Source organism: Dermacentor variabilis, chromosome 5 (assembly GCF_050947875.1).
Source record: "Dermacentor variabilis isolate Ectoservices chromosome 5, ASM5094787v1, whole genome shotgun sequence".
Lineage (NCBI taxonomy): Eukaryota > Metazoa > Arthropoda > Arachnida > Ixodida > Ixodidae > Dermacentor > Dermacentor variabilis.
Window position 1 is genome coordinate 65,203,963 of NC_134572.1, and position 16,607 is coordinate 65,220,569.

The window sequence follows — 16,607 nt, forward strand, 5'->3', positions numbered from 1 at the left end:
GAGGTTGGCGATGAGGTCATGATATTGCGCACATCGCTAAACAACAAACTAGACGTGCAGTGGGAGGGCCCAGCACGAATTGTTCAGAAACTGTCGGACGTTAACTACGTGGTAAGTCTGCCAGGAAAGCGGAAAGCACAGCAAGTTTACCACTGTAATCTGCTCAAACCTTATAGACAAAGGGAAGCAGTGGTGTGCATGATGGTAAACGTTCCTGAAGAGCTTCCGGTCGAGCTTCCGGGACTAGGCTCAGTGACGAACAGGGAAGACACCGGTCAAGTCATTAGTGACCTTATCAGTAAAGCGCCGCTGTCGCCTGAGCAGAAAACCGAACTACACCAGCTATTACAAGAGTTTCAAGGTCTGTTCTCTGAGAGGCCTGGTAGGACTTCTGTACTTACTCATGATATAGAACTTACCTCCACAGAGCCAGTACGATCCAAGGCGTATCGGGTGTCACCCCGCCAGAGGGATATTATGGAGGCTGAGGTAAAGAAAATGCTACAGCTCGGTGTTATTGAGGCAGGTGAGAGTGATTATACCTCCCCTTTGATTTTAGTTGAGGTACCGGGCAAGGAACCTCGTCCTTGCGTCGACTACCGCAGGCTTAATTCCATCACTAAGGATCAAATTTATCCGATCCCTAACATCGAGGAGCGCCTTGAGAAAGTTAGTAGCGCTCAGTTTATTTCCACCCTAGATCTTGTCAGGGGTTATTGGCAGGTTCCACTTACAGAAGAGGCTAGTAGGTATGCGGCGTTCATTTCACCAATGGGAACATTCCGTCCTAAAGTGTTGAGTTTTGGTTTGAAGAACGCGCCATACTGTTTTTCAAGCCTCATGGATAAAGTGTTGCGGGGACAGCAAGAATTCGCTTTACCGTATCTAGACGACGTAGCGATATTCTCCGCATCCTGGTCTGAGCATATGGCACACTTGCGGGCAGTGCTAACCCGCCTGCGCGAAGCGGGCTTGACAGTCAAGGCTCCTAAGTGCCAGTTAGCACAGGCCGAGGTTGTCTACCTCGGTCACGTGATTGGTCAGGGTCGTCGCCGCCCCTCTGAAATAAAAGTGGCCGCTGTGCGAGACTTTCCGCAACCGCGCACAAAGACCGATATTCGGTCGTTCTTGGGTGTCGCCGGCTACTATCAGAGGTACATCCCTAGGTACTCTGATATCGCGACTCCCCTGACGGATGCTCTAAGAAAGACAGAGCCTCAAACAGTCGTCTGGGACGAGACAAAGGAAAGAGCTTTTAGCGCCCTAAAGAGTGCCCTAACAAGCCAGCCTGTGCTACGATCGCCAGACTATACAAAAGGGTTCGTTGTTCAGTGCGATGCTAGTGAGCGAGGCATGGGCGTTGTACTGTGCCAACGGGAAAATGGAGAAGTAGAACACCCCGTCCTGTATGCTCGTCGTAAGCTGTCCAGTCGTGAGCAGGCGTATAGCGCCACCGAGAAAGAGTGTGCGTGTCTCGTGTGGGCCGTTCAGAAATTGTCATGCTATCTAGCCGGCTCGAGGTTTATCATTGAGACGGATCACTGCCCTCTCCAATGGCTGCAGACCATCTCTCCCAAAAATGGCCGCCTCCTGCGCTGGAGCCTCGCTTTACAACAATATTCCTTTGAGGTGCGTTACAAAAAGGGGAGTCTCAACGGTAACGCCGATGGCTTAAGTCGAAGCCCCTAACGTAGGAATCAGCCTCAAAATTGTTTGTTACTGATGTTTTTCTTCCTGAGGCAGGATTTTTTTTAACATATTGCTTTTGTTTAGTGTTTCAAAGTGATGATATGCTTTCTAGTGCAATTTTTCAATTTGTGGACGCGTTCTGAGTGATGCTAGACTACTGTAAGGAACTAGGCAGTGGTATAAAAAGGGGAAAGAGCCTGGCAGGGCTTAGTGAGGGTTGTGCCGTGCTTGCTGACTGAGCGGTTGAGTTTCAGCGTAGTTCTAACGCTTGCCGGGAACGAGAACAAAAATGTGAACTCTCCCGAAGTCACTTTGCAGTGTCCCGTGCGAACCTGAACGAGAGAACGAGGCCTTCTCTGTGCGCTGCGCTCAAGAAACGTCGAGGGACGCCCGACTTCGGTTATGAGCATCATCGAGCGACATCCCTCCGGACAGCGGATGCAGTCCCCTGTCCATCGGGATCTCCTTCCCCCGGCGGGGCGGTCTGTTGCGTTTCGCCTGCGACACGTGGTTTTGCCGGCGCGACTGCGGAGGGGCGGCAGACATTTTGGCCCGATCGTCGTCACCGCAACGCTCATCGGCAGGTGTTTCCAGGCGCGACTGCGGCGATGCGACCGCAACGGATCACCCTCGCATTCCAGTCATTGTGCCCGAAACAGGCGATGCCAAAGCAGGGACCATCCTCTCATTACAGTCATTGTGCCCGACCGGCAGCGCTGCAACAGGGTGCTACGAGATCGTGCTCGACAGGGTGCTACGAGATCGTGCTCGACATGGTGCTACGGCAGCGCTACGACAGTGTGCGTCACCATTAGCCCATCGTACATTCACGTGCTCGTCTTTTGAGGGGTTCCTTCTTGCCCTCAACTGCGAGAGTATAAAAACAGCTGCCCCCGGACGCCAAGAAGGAGGGCTCCGATTTCTTCTGTTGAGTGAAGTGCTCTCCCGTCTCTCTACTTCGGTCAAACCTGACCACCTACTCTTTGCGATGTTAAAATAAACAAGTTGTTTCGTTGTTACCAGTCGACTCATGCTTTGCCGGGACCTTCGGATGCTTCCAGTTGTACCCCAGGCCGCCAGGCCAACGCTACCCTTGGGGCTTGCGACCCAGGTACAACCACGGGCGTCAGCGCCGAGTTCCCAACAGATCGTACCAGCGGTGCGATTCCAAACAATGCAAATAAACTCCATAGCTGTGAGACATCGACACCGTGAACCGTGATGTCAGGATGACGATGTTTAATCTTTACTTAGGGAACAATGGTATATGAGATGTGTATATGCAGACAGAAGTGCGACGCGAAAGACTACGGTGACACAAATACGTTTACTACATATTCGTCCGTTTCATTCTGGAACGCACGCACATGCTATAGATAAAGGCGACATGACGCCCGGGGTTCTTCGCCAAGACAGCATGCAGCTAGCAAAGATCGGTATAGAGTTCGCAAAGATGGCTTCGCTTTAAAAACGAACTTCGTCCAGCACCGGGAAATTAATCATGTACTATCGCGCTCAATATAATTTGCAACACGGACATACGGTCGTCAGTTCTTTCAATAATAAAAATGACAGGTGTCATTTTTCTTGTAAACGGGGTGCTATGTACCAATAATCAGGACGGTGTTCAGCAATCTCTGTGTGTGTGTGTGTGTGCGTGGGCTACAACGATCGAGTAGTATGTGGTGGCGTCCGTGTGCATGCAAGTATATCGAATGATACTGCAAGCGTGCAATGCTGCATAGCGGACGAATACGACGCTGCGTGCATCGCAAATCTGTTCAAACGATAGCGCCACTATTTGAGGAGAGAAAGAAGGCGCTATTTTCTGCATCCCTTTAGGGAGCACGGCTTAGCACCTTAGGGAAGCTATACCACTCTAAAGACAAAGAGAGCTCCGGGCACTCTTTTTGAGGGAGTAACTGCTTGTCCCATATTTCACTCTCCTTTCGAGAGTAGATCGACCCTCTTTGCGAGAGAGTAGGGCAACTCCTCCTGACAGAGTTTTGTTACTCCACCGCAAGGGAGTGCTAGTACTCTTCCGGAAAGTGCTAATACTCTCCCCACAGAGGGAATAGTACTCCTCCAAACTCAGTACTTCTACTCATCCAAGCCGTGTTTCTACTCCCTCAAAGAGAGTGCTTTTATTCCTTCAGAACAGAGTGCTATAGGAGAGGGGGACATAAAGAGCAAGCAAAGCAAAATATTAGCGTTCTCTCCGAGAGCCTGCTGCTGTCGCAGCAAATAAGTCTAGAGCCCATGCAAATAATTGCTGAAATCTGCTGGTGTTATAAAGGGACACAGCTCAGTGCACATGAAGCTCAAATTTAATGTATGCAGGTATTTGCATGCCACATGAAGAAAGTTAAAAGGTGTCCGAAAGTTCAAACGTTACGAGAACTAACGGTTCTTCTGTGGACATGCGCGATTATCCGAAGGGATCACTTCGTTTTGCTGGAGCCTGCGTGTTGAACTACATATGCAGCGGCAGCCATCTTAACAAAATTCACACGCGTACGACCATCACAGAGAAAACGAAACTAAATTCAGCGACTTTCTCGCTGAGTTTTCCAACACTTGTCCTGCATCCGATGACGGCAAATGATGATGATCATTTACTGGCCTCCACTGTGAAACGGGGCGGTGACAAATAGCCACCTATAGGCTGCTTGAGTTAATCAGGTATGTTACACATATACTTTTCATTCTAGCATTTTGCAAACGTCTCCGTAACCTTTTTGTTCTTCCTCAAAACTACTCCATCTACCTTGTGGCGCCACCTATGCCTGTAGGGGATCCGGTCATATCAATCTCTTCCCTGCATTTTTTTTTCCACCAATACTCTAAACGTCTCTTGCTTATCTAGACTGATGACAGGTTGGTGCCTCCGTACACTTTACATCCAAGCGTTTCTGGAAGGCGTACGTTACCTACGGGTCTCACTCGGTGAATCCCTTCGCATTTTATCAGGACGTGCTAAGTGGTCTCCGGATATATTTTTTTTTCTGTAGCATACACATGCCTCATCTTGCTGCGACAAAAAAGAGAGAGATAACAAAGAGGGGAAAGGCAGGGAGGTCAACCAGACCAGCGTCCGGTTTGCTACCCTACACTGGAAGATGAGAAAGGGGGCACAGAAAGAGGAAAGCGGGATAGAGGGAACACAGTTTGCGCACGCAGCGAAGTGCTTGAATATCAGTCAAGTCAGTTGACTATTTGGTCCGGTATGTTTTTGTCCTTAGGCAACCAGCACGAGCCTCAAATGGGAAGGCACTGCCCTTTGTGTTATCGTACAGATTCTCCCTTCAAATTTCTTTCTTCCCATTCTTGTAAATCCCCATGGCCTTTCTTTTTTTTTTTTTCATTCTTTGCATCCAATGCGCTGTCTCTGTTTCTCTCACTTTCCTTCGAAAGACTCCTGGCTGTCTATTTACACTTTCAATTACCCTGTACTTGGTCACCTGCATTGCCTGGTTGCCTGCATCACAATCAACCGCATTGCGAGCGCTCCACCAGGACGCATGCGCGGTATCCAGCGCGAGTGTTCGCGGTCGTGGTTACTATCCGTGGTCTGCGGTTTCTTGGCCGCAGGAGTTGCAGAGGTGTCGCCCGATCTTCACCGCGCACTCTGCGGCCGCATTACTTAATTCTTGAGGCACTGGAGGCGAGAACGTGACAGTCAACGCGCGCACCTGCATGTGGGAGGGCGGACATTTTCCTAATGTTTGCGTGTTGACTGTCCTGCAAAGCTCCGCGGACTCTCCACAACTTTCGTCCACGAACCCATTCTTCGTTCACAAGTCGAATGCGTGAGTTGACTGCTACCCCGCCTTGGGAAGCACTCTACGCTTTGAGCCAAAGCTGCATGGCTACCTTGCAGCCAGCTTGTCGCGGGGCCCTCTAGAACGGGAACAGTCAGCGGAACGATAGTAACCTCATCCCGATGAACTGCTGCAGCGGAGTGCATGACGCCGCGTCACAGCAGCGCGAAATTTCCAATAATAATAATAATAATAATAATAATAATAATAATAATAATAATAATAATAATAATAATAATAATAATAATAATAAAGACACTCGGCGGAAATCACCTGAGAATTCTTGTCAAACTCGTGCGATGGCTTCCCGAGAAACCCAATCAGATATGCTGCTCGTTAGCTCTATTGGTTAAGAGGAAGCTTTAGCTCGGGCCCAACTCCGACGCGGCCTATTCAAATACATGTAAAAACGCAAAAACGTTTTTATGAGATAACCCCTGGACCGATTTTAATGAAATTTGTTGCACTTGAGAGGGAAAGTGAAATTCTAGTGACTGTTGGTCGCGGAATTTCTATTTAGGTCCTGCATTTTGTTAAAAAGATTTTCAAAAATTCGAAAGTTTGAAAAAAATAGAAGCATGAAGTTTACAAATTCATAACTCTGCATCAAGAGCAGATATTGCGGTTCTGTAAACGAGATCCATCAGATCATTGAAAGCGGACAAATTCGATACGTCATTTTACATCTTACGTGAATTTGTTACGTTGTTTACAAGGGTTCTGCAAAACCTATATTTCCATTTTACAAGATTTTTTGACATTCATGTGTAACCTATCAATTTTGTCCGCTTTAGATGTACTATTAGATGCAGTTCACGGAATTGTATTAACAATTTTCGTTGCTGAGTTACAGAGTTGTAAACTTCAAAGTTTCGTTTTCTGAAAATTTTCAATTTTTGCTAATTTTTAATAAGAGATTGACGACCTAAATCAAAAATCCGAAACCAACAGTCACTAGATCTTAAGTTTTTCTTTTAAATGCAACAAACCTCGTCAAGTTTGGTGCAGTGGTTGCCGAGAAAAACGAATTCTGCTTTTACATGTATTTAGATAGGAGCACCCGAGCTAAAGCTTCCTCTTAAAGGACTTCGGAGAGAGTATTTTCGACATTTTTATTTTTGCGTTAAATGAAGGCGCCTTGGACCTCAGAACCATAGAACAAATATTGGCTACAGCGCCACGTTCACCCCTGCTAAGACTTTGAAGCCTTTTCAATGTGTCCAGTTGCCTATAAGCGCCCCTTCTATGACTATTTGCGATAAGGATCTTACGTTCCTTAGAAGTTAATCAGTTTGGATTGTGTCCATATTGTGTTACGTTTGTGACACACACGCAGCACGAGTTTATTGACGGTGGCTCGCCTTCCCTTTCTCCCTTTCAGCCCCTCGCGAATAGTATATATTTGTGCAGGCTTCAATAAACATGTTGCTGGCAGTAAGCGCTGGTCCTGTGCTCTTCCTTTGTCCGTGCGTTCTTCTATTTTTTTTTTTTTTTTTGCGCTGTTTAAAATGAATGATCCGTACCAACTAGCTCGCGTCCAAACCCTTCCGAGGCTTTAGTGTTCTTTCTTCTCATAAGTCAAGCGGCAGCAGCGCACCTCGGGCTCTCGTCATACCAAGTATATATATATATATATATATAAAAAAAAAAAAACCCAGAGATATCCTCATAACTGCAGCGGGTTCTACCATGAGCAAGTTGCGACCGTGGTATGCGGGGGCGTACCAACGCCACCTAGACTCATAGTCTAGGTGGCGTTGGGCGTACTCGAATTTTCAGGCGCCTGCGGTGCCTTGCAGGTAAGTTAGCTTACACGGGCGTGGAAAAGGTCCATCGTCGAACCAGTTGCGCCGTGACCGGGGTGTCGCGCTGCAGCGCCGACGTGTGAACTGATGTCACATTTGTGCCACGCTGTCGTCCCCTCACCATTTTGCGACTGTGTTCTTCTCGGTATACGTTGCCGTCGTGCGGGATAAATAATAATAAATAGACGTAATAACTTTATCGTTATGGTCCAAGCACTTTTTTGCCTTGCAACTTCGTGTAATTGCGTTGGTTTTATCTGCGCGGCAATGCATCGTGCACGACTTCTGCTACACCAGATTTTTTTTTTTTCTACGACTCTCCGAAGGCTGATCGTTGACAGCGATCAGCTTCGGGACATCCGACGGAGGTAAACTGCTGGACACTCAAACGTCCAGAGAACGCAAGAAAGTGCCCCGTATAAACGTGCACGGAAACTGCGCATACTGCAATGTAATGGTAAGCGTTGCTCTGCCATTTGGATATAAGGAGCAAAAAATTTATAACTTGGCATCGGAGAGCACAGATGAGAGTCAGACAAAAAAAAAAAAAAAAAAAGTTCGGACCTCAGATACTTTACCTGCGTTCATATGCCATCGACTACTTCCCGTGCAGGGCGATTATCTTTCCATTGCTTCAAGGGGTGGCATCGCAAAGTCAATTTCGGTTCCCTTAGGGGTCGCCAGGTTCTTAAGGCTACTCACCTGTCGCGCAGCAGTTCACGTGGGCACTATCCACACAGCGCCGGAAGACTGAAAGGCCGCCTCCACCGTGACGTCACGGAAATACAAATCCTCTTCCGAGTTAGCAGCGTTCTTAGGTTCTCACTGAATTTTCATAATGCACATACATCCCCGCTTGTACAGAACTAAAACCCCTTAAACTTCGTAAAGTAGTGCCACGCTTTGAAGAATGCCACCCCCTCCTCGCGCACTCTGGCCGAGGCCGCTATTGGCCTAATACATCACGTGGGCCCTCGCGCAGTGCATCAGCGCCATTTTGCTCGAGAAGAGTCTACAGAGTGTCGAGGAGCTCATGTTGGCCGAGGAGAAACGAGGAGTGAAGGCGGAGGAGGAGTGTCACTACTTTACGAAGTTTAAGGGGTTTTAGTACAGACCCCTCACTCCACGCTTCCCGTTCTTTATCTCCCCCTATCTCGTCCAACCGCGTTGAACGCGTTTTGCACTTACTTGAGGGTCTGGGAACCTCTTCACGGAGTGCCCTTCTTCGGGAAGGTTCGTTTTGGACATCGCCGCGCTGTTGCATTTGAAACACGCCAGCCGTAAAATTACAGGCTACGCTGTCAATTGCGTCCTTGCGCCGTCTCCATTCTGTGTGTGCGTGTTTTTTTCGTAGATTCTAATTGTTCACTGCGCTCGGCTGAAAAATACTTTTGCTGCATTCGGAATTTTAAACCATTGTTTAGCCGTTGCAAGAGCGCACCCCCGCTCACGTTGAGCATTCGAGGTGCTTGGACGCCACAAGCAACAGGCCGAAAGAGGGAGGCGTGAAACGCGAGACGTAGGATACCTGTACCTTTATTACAGTATAAAGTATCTTTTTTCATTTTGTACACTTCTGACAGAATTTGTACAAAGCCACGCATTTGACAGCGGAACCGGTCACAAGGGGAAAAACACATACCTACTATTAAAAAAAAAAAAACGCATTATTTACACTTTACATATGTACAAAAATGCATGGGAAAAAGGAAAGCTTTCGTTAAGTCATTCTCATCGTGCCTCCACACTCCAATACAATGAAACAAGAAACATATAATACAGCACAGTCTAGGACGCTTGAGCAAACTTATTAAAACACACATGCACGCACACACTGCTTTTTCGTACATTTGCTTCTATTTCACAGTATTCGTAAGGCATTGAGGCAGGCAGAATGGTATTGGATTGTCACTTCCATACCACGCGTAGAAAAGTTTTTTCATATGCTTCTTGGAGCCACAGATATCGACACATGCGTCTGAAGAAAAGAAAGGGCAGCACAAAGTTGTTTGGCTATTCTAAGGGGAAAGAAGACTACTTATCTAAAAGAAAGTGCATCTATACACACACGCTCAACAACAGTGTACGGATTACACAATCCCCCCCAGCCCCCCAACCGACCAGGCACTTTCCGCAGGCTTTGCCTAGCTTCTATAGCTGCGTAACAGTATGTTCACACATCAGTTATATATATTTATATATTTATATATATATGTATATACTTATATAATCTTTCTGTTACCAAAGAGTGGATGGAATAGTTTTTCTTTTCAGAGTGATTTGCACGTGCATGTACCACAAGAATGCGCTTTTGCTGAAAACATTCACAGGTTTGCTTAGCATGCAACAGACATGAAAGAGAGATGCAGTGAGGCACTAAGGCCTTGGCCTGCTAACAAAGCTGTAGCCACGGCAGCAGATGTGATAAGTGTTTTCACCCCAACGAAAGATGCTACAGCATCCTCAGTTTCCCTGCATTTCCCCCCAACCTGAGCCCTAACAAGAGACGCAGACAACGACGACGTTGCTGCTACAGATTTTGGCACTTCTTTGTGTTCTTTCATAAGTAAAAACGAGAGGAAGAAAGAATAAACAGACACAACAAGCTAGAGAAGAGGAGTGCAACATGACAAGGTGCCCTAAAAATGGCTTTTCAGCCCAACCCTGTTTTAACTCGCAAAGCCTACTAGACTGCTAAAAAGAAAAGTGTCACAGGAGGCGCCACCAATAAAAACTCCATCTCTCCCTCACAAGAGTTTAATGCCGAGTTCCATGGGCAGGTAAAGTGGCAGAGCGTCCGCACAACTCCAGACCTGCTGAGCCCAGTGTTGGTAGAAGCTCAGTGCCTTCGCTTGCAGCAAGGCCTCCATAGAAAGCATAGAAGGCTAAATGGGGAAAGGTTACATACGGAGGCCACATGGTGACGCAGGTGTGAAAAATGTGAGATGTGTGACGAAGAAAGGGGACTAGGCCCTCCCCTGCTAGAAGGATAGGGTCTGCCCAATATGGAAGACATGAGCTGCATACACGGAGGGCCACGTTTGCGCGATCAGGAAGGCAAACCAGGCTGGGCGCCCACTATGCACAGTTCTAGAGAACGAGACATTTCCCCACAAAGTGCGGTGAAGTGGACAAACGTGTACCCAAAGCTTGGCAATCATGCTTTCAAGCTGTCAATTGGGAAGAAGCAAGCTCCCACAAGATGTTAGAGGAAACAATAAAAGGCACATCACATTCCTACACAATGACAGGTGGGCTTGGTCAAGATGCTGTACTTCAGAAGAAAAGGTAAAAGTTGCGATGAGTGAGAAGACAAAGCATAGCAATCAACATGAAACACTAACAACACACATTAAAGCATGTTGGACTCATTCAAGCACTTCCTTTCATACAGAGTTTTCGAAGATGCCATGTGCAACATATGTATGAGCTACACGGAAGCATTTGCATGCATTTCAAAGCAAATTATCAACAAGGCGTCTTGGGGCAACTGAAGCATCTTTTTTCAGGTTGTCTGGTCAGAATTCAAAGGAAGCAATATTGTAAACTGCAACAGCACCAAGAGCACTCGTTTAGCTAGTTTTTAAAACAGTGTGCAGGCTGTATTTGGCTGCTCTGGCCAAGGTTAGTGCTAAGCAACTCAGCAAAGCTGCCAGTCTAAGCTCAGGGGAAAGTCATGACAAATGAACAGTGATAAGAGTGGCAAGGGAAATGTGGAACACTCGTCTTGACCCTTCAAAGGAACAGGAGACGCAACCAAAGCTTCTACAAATGCACCTATGAGATAAAAATGCCTCCACCTGAAGCAAGGTTTGACTGTGGGGGGGAGGGGGTCTGTAGAGAGCCAAGTCAATTTGGACAGTGCAAGAGACAAGCATTGGGGCATCAAGTGCTCACCCTAGCCCTAAAGGCTGTGCTGTGCCACAAGAAAGGAGTTATTGTGATGACCTGATTAAGAACAAGTAGAAAAGAAATGCACAGGTGACTCGAAGCTTTCTAGGAAGCAAACATCTGTTCTACAATAAACATATCTCTCAGGCTGGGCACCGGTTTATGAGAAGAATGAGCACAGGCGGGCGAGTCCGAGAGCTTGAAAGATGAAGATGACTCAAACAACACGCATCTGATTTAAGTAACTCCATTCTTCATACTTACCATTATAATATTAAAAAATAACTAGATACAGTAAACCGCGTGAGTTCTCAACAAATTAACACACTACACAGTGTCCACATGCTCAACACGCAGCTGCTTGCAAAGATACCGAGTTGCAGCAAAGCGGATACAGACACACCAAAGAGAATGCAACAAGCAATTTGTACTCTGTTCTTTTCCTTTCAGGAGAGGCTTTAGAGAAATGAGAGCAGGGATAAAATGGGAAAAGGAGGCTGTGCTGAGACATCACAAGCATATATATATATATGTATATATATATATATATAAAGGCATAGCAGGCAGTCCTTTCTTCCCTACTCAGCGGGAACCACGGTAATAAATAAGCTGACTCGCATGAAGGAAGAAGCTGCTTCGGGCAAGCTAGTGCCTTTTGCACTCCGCAACAACAGAGACTTCAACACTAGGGGGAGCAAGTGGGTCCTCTTTTAAGAGAATAGAAATGTTATGAGAATGGCATAGTGCTTCCTCTCATCAAGGTTAACACACCTCACAAATGATCTTCCCCAGCATTTCACCAAGCAGAATATAGGCTACACGTGACAGTGCAGCACGCTGCACTTTCTACCTGCCTCACAGATTCTTCGGTCAACACATGTTGCACAAACTTGACACCGGTTATCATAGACTACACCATCAAGCGCTGTATTCATCTTTGCAAGCATCTCGACCATATCAGCTAATGAAAGAGAGAGGGAGGGAGGGGCATTGACATAAACTTACAGCACAAGTCTGGCACATTTTGCATGGAAACCAACAGTATTATTTTAGTGATTTTCTGAAAGACACTGAAATGGTTAACAAAGATGAAAAGATGATACTCAAGCACACAACTTGACAGAATATATAGCTAAATAAATCCCAAGACAAGGAATGTTGCCAAATTCTGTAACATGGTAAAAATTGTTTGCAATTTCAATGCACTTTGCAGTGCCAGGCAAGTTAAATTCATTCCATCATGCTAGCGATTGATGCTCCTACACAAGCAACATGCAGTCATCCAGCTGACGGAAGAACAGTCAAATCAAGGGAAGAGTTGGCCTCAGTACTTGCCTTGGCAAGCAGTTTACAGTAGCAATACTGAAGTTTAACAGATTTGGAAAACTGACACTAAATGTTCATAATACACCTTCATAAAAACCATTTCAGTGTCTCGAATGGTCACAATTAAGACATGTAAAGCTAGTGTAAAGAACAGCTCAAGTGTTTCCATCTGCGCTTTGAGCAAGGACAGAACTATTGAATATGACTGATTTCAGCACGTCCTTTCAGAACACACAACAGAAGCATCGGCACAGGCAATTTCTGCTTCTAAACATTTGCTTTTACAGTTAACTGGAGCAGGCACAAGATAGCTGCTGAAACCTGTGCCCAGGGCTACATTCAAAATACAGTAGCAACAAACATACAGCTATACAGTGCCAATAGGAACAAAACTTTTTGCAATATGAAAAATGGGCACGTCTTTATGGAATCTAGACTTCTACAACATTTATGTGAATGCAGCCATATTTTATGTACTTAATATGGTATTTCAGTGGATTTTTTGTTTTGAAGATATCCATAAGTGCACACACTATGTGTACTCCACTCTTTGCTAACCTGGCAAATAGCACGAACCCAGAACACCCCACAAGAAATGAAAAGCCACATCCCTTTGGTCAAGTAATGCAAGGAATAAGACTACACAAGTCAATCAAGGGCTTGAAATGCATTTTCTAACGACCAATAAGCGTATTCATATTCGTTACGCTTTGCCTTGGCAGGTGAGCATGGATTAGAGTACACAGTAGCAGATGAAAAGGTCAACATAATGTGCAATGACGGACTGGGTAGTACAGAGCAACTCTTAATGAACATAGCGGCACCTAAAGTCGGCAACAGTCCATCTTTACAGTGCTCTATGCGAGTTAACAAGATAGCATTTACACAAAATTAAGCTGTGCTCTGCACAATGTTTCAATTTCAAGCTCTCAGACGTGAGGCTTTGATGCTGAAAAGTATGCGATTGGTATACTTGCATATTGATCATGGTAGTTAGATCGTAATGACTGCAAAGCGTGCCCCTGTTAACTGCTTAAATCAAACGACTCATTGTAGCGGATTTTGATCCTCAGTACATACACAAACGAAAGCATGGCAGGTCCATGAGAACAAAACCCAAAGACAACTTTTTGATAAGCACACTTGAAGAATGGGAGCAGTGCATTTCGAATGCTTCAATAGCTCTTAACTGCACATGACTGATGATTGCAAAAACTACACTATCTGCTAACACATGGTTTCATAACATGCGCGCCTCGGAGAACACCGGGCTTGTGGCATACGAGCCAATTGTGAGGGTACAATACAACCAATCAGCTGTGAAGAAGTACAACGACACGATCTGGCCTAATCAGTCGCAACGCAACGCTCGTTTGCGTCTTTGCGCTCTGGTGCGATGGCAGTGCCTCGCCCTCAAGCCAGTTGTTTCCAGCTGAATGGTCGGGGAGCAACAAAGCGAATGAAAGAGACGGTGCCACTTCAGCCTACCCGAGGAACTTCCCGCGCACACGTAACCAGAAAGCTTTCACACGCCCTCTGCTTCCTCGGCGCAAACCGTAAAGACCACAAAAAAGAAAAAGCCTCTCCCTACCGGGGTCTCGCTCCCTGCCACAACGAACGCGTCCGCGCCGCCTTCATAGCGACGGGACGCAGCCGCTGCCGCGTGTCCGGCTGACACAAGCACGGGGAGTGGGGCAGTGCGAGAATGTTAAGGGAAAAAAAAAAAAAAAAAAAAGAGGTCAGGCAGACCCGCAACCCGCGACAACAGCGGTCTGCACGGGAGCCTCTCGTCCAGCCGGGGCCGAACAAAGAAAACGAGAGTTCTATTTTTTTTTTCGTTTCTTTTCAGCCCCATCACCTGGGCGGAGGCGGCGTGGTGCGAAAAAACAGTTCGAGGGAGCAGGGCAGTGCGGTGACGACCTGGCGGACGTAGTTGGGGCCCCAGCCCTTGACGAAGGAGATGCGCGCCACGTTGGGCGCGTACGGGCCGTCCCACGAGACCGACGGGATGCTGCGGTAGAAGCGCGCCCGCTCCCAGTCGAAGACGCGCAGACAGTAGCCGGGCAGCACCTTGAATACTGTGAGGTTGCGCACCGTGGGCACGTCGAGCGTCGGCGACGCCACAAACACGGCGTGCTGGGAGCGGTTGTAGAGCCAGACGCCGTCGCGCTCGTGCAGCAGGGTCAGGCCCTGGCCGATCTTGGCACGCGTAGTCCGCACCACGTCGAGCTCCTCCTTGCACGGCGCGCCGGGGGAAGAAGAGCGCCCAGCCAGCGAGTGCAGCCGGAGCGCCTCTTCGCGCGCCGACGAGGGAGCGCACTCATCGAAGGTGACATGCAACCACGGCCGCTGCACCGAGTACAGGTCTCCCACGCGCTCGTTCAGCTCCCAGTAGGCGATGCGGCACCACGGTTCGCCGTCGTCCCCGCTGGCCTCTCCGACTGGCCCAGCGGTGCAGTCCACCACCGGGGTCGTCGCCGAGTAGCCTGCGCACGTGAGAAGGGAAGTACGAGATCAGAGACACAGTTTACATTTGAAGTTGCGCCAGCAAAGCGCCCGGACTACGGCGACTTTCGAGACCCGCTGCTGGCGTCCTGTGAGCACCAGACGCGCGTCAGACTGCAACGCAAGTCCGAGACACAGCCTAAAAATTACAACAGGTAGGGAGGTAGCCGAGGGCGGCTTGGGCCCTGTACAGCGCGGGTCGACGTACTCACAAGTGCCCTTGCGCCACTCATTTTTCAGTCATGAGGTACAGCGTTATGTTTAGCACGTGCTCGAGTGAGTGCCCGTATACGCGAGTACGAACTTAAAGTGACTGCGATTTCGAGTGGCACTCAGTATGAACGTGAATGATTATCGCCGATCGTGACGTATATGTATGCAGCGAGTGCCGGTAAGTGTGAATGGACGCTACGAGTGTGTACTGCGCTCAGCAATTCAAACGCGGTTGGGGACATGATGCATTGCGGCATACAATGAAAGCGAGAGCCGTACTGAGTGAATGGGTCCCCCAGCGCTCACTGGCGGCGCAAGAAGCGCCGGCTGCAAGCACTGACACAGCCTGCGAAGATAACGGTGAGCGAGTGGCCTATGCTGCACAGTGCTGTCGGACACAAGTGTGAGCTCTGGGCTGACTTACATTCGCGAGTTTCGTATGGGTGGCAGTTTTTATAAAGCGGTGGCCTTTAAAAAGTACGCACGCAAGAAAAATAAAAATGCGCTGTCATGCACACAGACACACAGGGATGTAGCACTAAGTACGATGCGGACACTGAATTCGGTCGCCAGGCCTATGTCCCACACGATCGCGACGCTTGCCACCTTGCCACTCAGCAATGTAACAAAAATTGCACTGCCCCGCGCCAGCTTTCACTCTTGCCTCACTACTGCTTCAAAGCTACGGCGGCGACCCGGCTAGAGGGAGAGAAAAAGAAATAAAGAAGCGCCCTAATGAGTCGAAAATGTGCGTCTACGTCGACGTCTCCACCATCTGCCACACACGCGTAACGGGCGAAAACCTGCGAAGCCAACGACCCGCCAGAATAACCCCCTTTGTTGTTATTTTTTTAAATCTCCCCTCCGATACCGGCCACCGTATGCCTTGGGGCGGTCTACCACTGGCGCCGCTGCAAAGCCCCGTCCCTCGAAGGCAGGCAGCTGCTAGCATGGCCAGTCCGATTCAAAAGACGTGCACGAGCACTTCCCACCGCATGCCCCCCTCTCATTTGCTCGAGGAACCCCAGCAGAGGACAAGCCAGCAGCGGTCAGTCAGCAGCGAGACAGACGAACGGCGCCTGGAGGACCTTCCCCCCTCCAACCCCGTCGCGTCGCCGCCGCCGACGACGGCCCAGCGAGGAAACCGCTCTCTCGCTCAACATCTCTGCCGCCAGTCAAGATGGAGGGAAAAAAAAAGTGATAAAAATGGTGGGCGACCGGCAGGCAGGCGCGGCGGCAAGAAAAAGCATAGACCACCACCGCAAGGGGGCTTGCCGCAGCCGACCCAGAATTGCGAGACGCAAAACCTTTAAAAATATCGCGGGCACGATCGAGCGAAAATACTACGTTGCGGCAG

General features: G+C 48.2%; 1 protein-coding gene across 1 annotated transcript in view; it reads right to left on the reverse strand.

Moving 5' to 3' along the window:
* Positions 1 to 8,835: 8,835 nt before the first annotated feature.
* The window catches only part of LOC142582708 (mothers against decapentaplegic homolog 6-like), a 112,014-nt gene continuing 104,242 nt past the window's right edge, over positions 8,836 to 16,607 (reverse strand). Inside the window, exon 4 of the mRNA XM_075692672.1 lies at positions 8,836 to 15,018. Within this exon, the coding sequence (XP_075548787.1) occupies positions 14,387 to 15,018 (632 nt within the window). The 3' untranslated portion in view covers positions 8,836 to 14,386. The remainder of the gene's footprint in view (positions 15,019 to 16,607) is intronic.